This window comes from Girardinichthys multiradiatus, chromosome 15 (genome assembly GCF_021462225.1).
Source record: "Girardinichthys multiradiatus isolate DD_20200921_A chromosome 15, DD_fGirMul_XY1, whole genome shotgun sequence".
NCBI classification, from domain to species: Eukaryota; Metazoa; Chordata; class Actinopteri; order Cyprinodontiformes; family Goodeidae; genus Girardinichthys; species Girardinichthys multiradiatus.
This window is the reverse complement of record NC_061808.1, coordinates 20,712,803-20,716,285: the sequence shown is the minus strand read 5'-3', so window position 1 is coordinate 20,716,285 and position 3,483 is coordinate 20,712,803. Positions and strand designations below refer to the sequence as shown.

The window sequence follows — 3,483 nt, the reverse complement described above, 5'->3', positions numbered from 1 at the left end:
ACCAACCGATTCTTTCATTTTTAATGTCAAGAAGAAATGGAAAATTTGTGTGGGTTACAATATCAATTGCAACCCAAACAAATACGTTTTTTTTTGTTTTTTTTTATGCTAAAGTCGCTCTCTGACACAATTATAAGGTTAATGATTATAGAAGCAATCTTCTCAAAGCACATATACAAAATCATTGCTTTAGTAGTCTGCATTCTGCCACTGGACCTGATTTCACTGAGGCTGCAACATGTGCACACCTAAACAAACAAACCTTCACATATACAAAAATTAAATATGCTTTACTATTGTTGCACAAATGCTGCATCACCTCTGTTGACTATCCACATAATTAAACAAGCTTTGCTCTCCCTATACAACCTTTTACAGATATACTGATCTCCAGCGCAGTGCACAATTACCTATTGTTAATGCATGCAATCAATATAAGGACCTATGGCTGCAACAAGCTAAAAAAAAAAAGCACACTTCATGGCAAAACACCTCGGAGTGCCATGTGCTTCCTTGTGCTTTTAAATTATATTAAAGAAAAATGAAAGCAGCACAAGAACAGATACAGGTGTCTAATGAGGTGATTGATTCAACCTTAATTGATAAAAGCCAGGAAAAGAAAACCATTGTACAACCCTCTCAGGTGATAAGATAAGCACCTGCATTTCTTAATGATAAGATTTATGACATCTTGTGCATTCTAGAGATGTACAATATGTACTCAGATATCTATGTCATGCTGTAAAATCCTGATCAGACAGATTAGATCATGAGTTTTGAAATTCCTTTGCAGAACTAACTGTGAACAACACCACATGAAACAGCCAGTATAAGCTGTAAGATCATAGATTGACATGTTATGTCTGATGCAGATTACTACAAAGATGTGTGAAGTGTGTTTGGTTTGAGAGAGGTCATGAGGTATCTGAACATGAATATTTCATAGATTTGGGAGAGTGCAACATTGTTATTGTGTTTGTGTGTGTGCAGTCAAACAATACCTAATAGCCCAGGTTCATTTTTTTTCATATTTCAACCTTCATTTATTGAACCAAAAACAAAAAAAGAGATAAATCCACTAAACTTAAATACAAAAATAAGGGACTCAAATTTTAAAATCAATGTATGAATACAATTTACACATACATCCAGTGCTGTGAGGCAGATGACAGCATTGTGGAGAGAACAATATGGCAAAAAAGAGGAGCTTGGTCAAGCCAAGACGCTTTGTTTAGGCAACTGCTTCAATCAGCTGAGGCTGTCAAAGGTCTATGAATCATTAAGTGGCTCGGGTCTGTGCCGTTGGGTCTGTCCTGGTCGTAAAGCTAACCGTAAAAAAATAGAAGTGAGACCTCCGAAAGACATCCCCAGATCCAATCTACACCCATCCCCTCTCTCTTCCGGTCTGCTCTGCTGCTGCAGAGAAGAAAGGAGCCAAATCCACTTTCCCCTGAAATCAAAGAGAAATCAAACCGAGTCGTGTGCGCTGTGTTAAAGGTGATTTAGCTTGTTCTGTGTTAATGGGGTTGATTAGAAATCGTGTGCGCGACTCAGCACGCGTCCTAACCATGCGGGGCGTTGTCTGTTTTTTATGGCCGCGTTCCCTCATTTTTCAGCACTCTCCATCTTTTTGGGAAATCCACAGTGCGTCGGGATCCGTCTTAAACAAGCAGGCAGTCCCACAACAACAGGTCCTTATTCGTGTGAGCGCGTCTGGCGGGGCTTATTTGTGTGCGTATGTGTGCGGGTCCTGTAAGTGTGAGCCAAAGCGTGCGTCCATGCGCCTCGGTGACGTGGAGGTTATCAAGCGGAATTCCTGATCAGTCCTTGCCTCCGTTCACCAAAGAGAGCTCTTTAAGAATTCCACTCGCGTCCACTCTCCGCCGCTCCCGGATCATGTCCTCTAGGCTCCGAAAGACCAGAGTGTGCACCCCGCTCCCGGACAGGTGCACTTTGAGGAAATACTGCTGCTCCGCAGAGTGCGCCTCCCCGCCTGCTTTGAACTCCCGTTTTCCGAAGCGGCACCAGGCAGCGAAACTTTCTGAGTTGGTCCAACAAATCTCCTCACTCCTCAGGCCCAGGTGTCCTGAAGCGTTCTGCATCACCAGGTCCGGAGGAAGCGGTCGAAATCGGTACCGATTGTTGACTATTCTTCCATGCCGACCGTTGCTGATCTCCAGCAGACTGTCCCTGCGGATTTCGCCCTTGTACAGGTGAATGACCTGGTCGTCACGCTGGTGGATGACCCAGTGGGGGGCTTGCGCAGTGGCCACCAGCTCCAGTAGGTCCCCGGGCTTGCACATAGTCAGTAAAGTTTTGGCCGAGTACACGTTCAGGTCCTCGTTTTCTCGCAGCTTGGAGAAGACGCATTCCTGGGAGCAGAACGCCGAGTACTCCACCTCACTGACCGAGAAGGGTCCCTCCTCGGCGGGGCCGTGGTCCTTGGTAAAGCTGCAGTCGGACGGAGTGCGGTCGTCCACCTCCTCCTCTTCGTCAGAGAAGAAGTAGGCGACGCCGACACGAAGTTCGTCCTTCTCCAGCCCGGACGGATCCCCCGTGGGCAGCTCGCTGTAGTTGAGGTGGGTGATCCGATCCAGTTGGTTTCCCATCAATGACCCGGCAAGGCAGAGGCATGGACTGCAGTGTCTGGAAGTATAAATGAGAGCACAGAAAGCATAAAAACACCGCCTTTACTAAACAATGCGTTTACGCACAAAATCGATATTGGCTATTCTAAGAAAACACAAAGAAATCCCAGGATCGGTGCGCACAAGGGCAAAAGCTGACATATGATTCAACGAGTCAATGTTCCACTGCCCCTTGCTCCCTCTCACTCAATTGCCAATCATTACATCCGATGGAATGTAAGAAAGCCAAACAAATTGGCAACTGCAACATAAAACCTATGATCCACTTCACATTAAGGCCAATCTTTACGCACAGCAATACACATAGAACGCAGAGTATAATTGGATACCTGTGCGCTCCCAAGGGCGAATGGTTAGATATCTTTATGATCCATTAGTACAGAGGGCTGCTCAGTCCTCTGCTCCACTTCTGTGTCTTTCTTTCCCTTCTTTCTTCTCTCGCTCCCCCTTCAGTGTTAGCAGCACGCACCGGGCGCTCCGGCTGCAGTGCTAAGCTCGTACTTCACTTCTTTCTGGCACCAACTCCGTTTAAGTACCACGGAGAGCTCCGCCTCCTCCGACGTGCCCCGCCCTCAGTGGAGCCCTTTCAAGGTGTCCTAATAGATCTGATCCAATGGCAGCCTTGTGAGTATGTGCCAGTCAGCCAGCAGATCCAATCAGGTGTGCTCAGAGGCGTCTGGCGGCGATGGACTGCTGTTACTGTGGTGTGGTGTTTTTGTTGTCACTGCTGTGTTATTCTCCACATGATCAGCAGAGTCCCCGCACAACTTCGGGCAGACTTTCATTCAGACGAGATAGGATGCAGCGTGAGACATGACATGGAAATATAGTGCCT

General features: G+C 46.5%; 1 protein-coding gene across 1 annotated transcript; it reads right to left on the bottom strand.

The window, feature by feature from the left end:
• Positions 1-1,014: 1,014 nt before the first annotated feature.
• On the bottom strand, positions 1,015-3,158 carry lratd1 (LRAT domain containing 1). The gene is made up of 2 exons (XM_047387201.1): positions 2,978-3,158; positions 1,015-2,646 (listed from the first exon to the last, which is right to left on the bottom strand). The coding sequence occupies exon 2, from the start codon at positions 2,607-2,609 to the stop codon at positions 1,821-1,823; it is 789 nt and encodes a 262-aa protein (XP_047243157.1). The 5' UTR covers positions 2,610-2,646; positions 2,978-3,158; the 3' UTR covers positions 1,015-1,820.
• Positions 3,159-3,483: the final 325 nt, after the last annotated feature.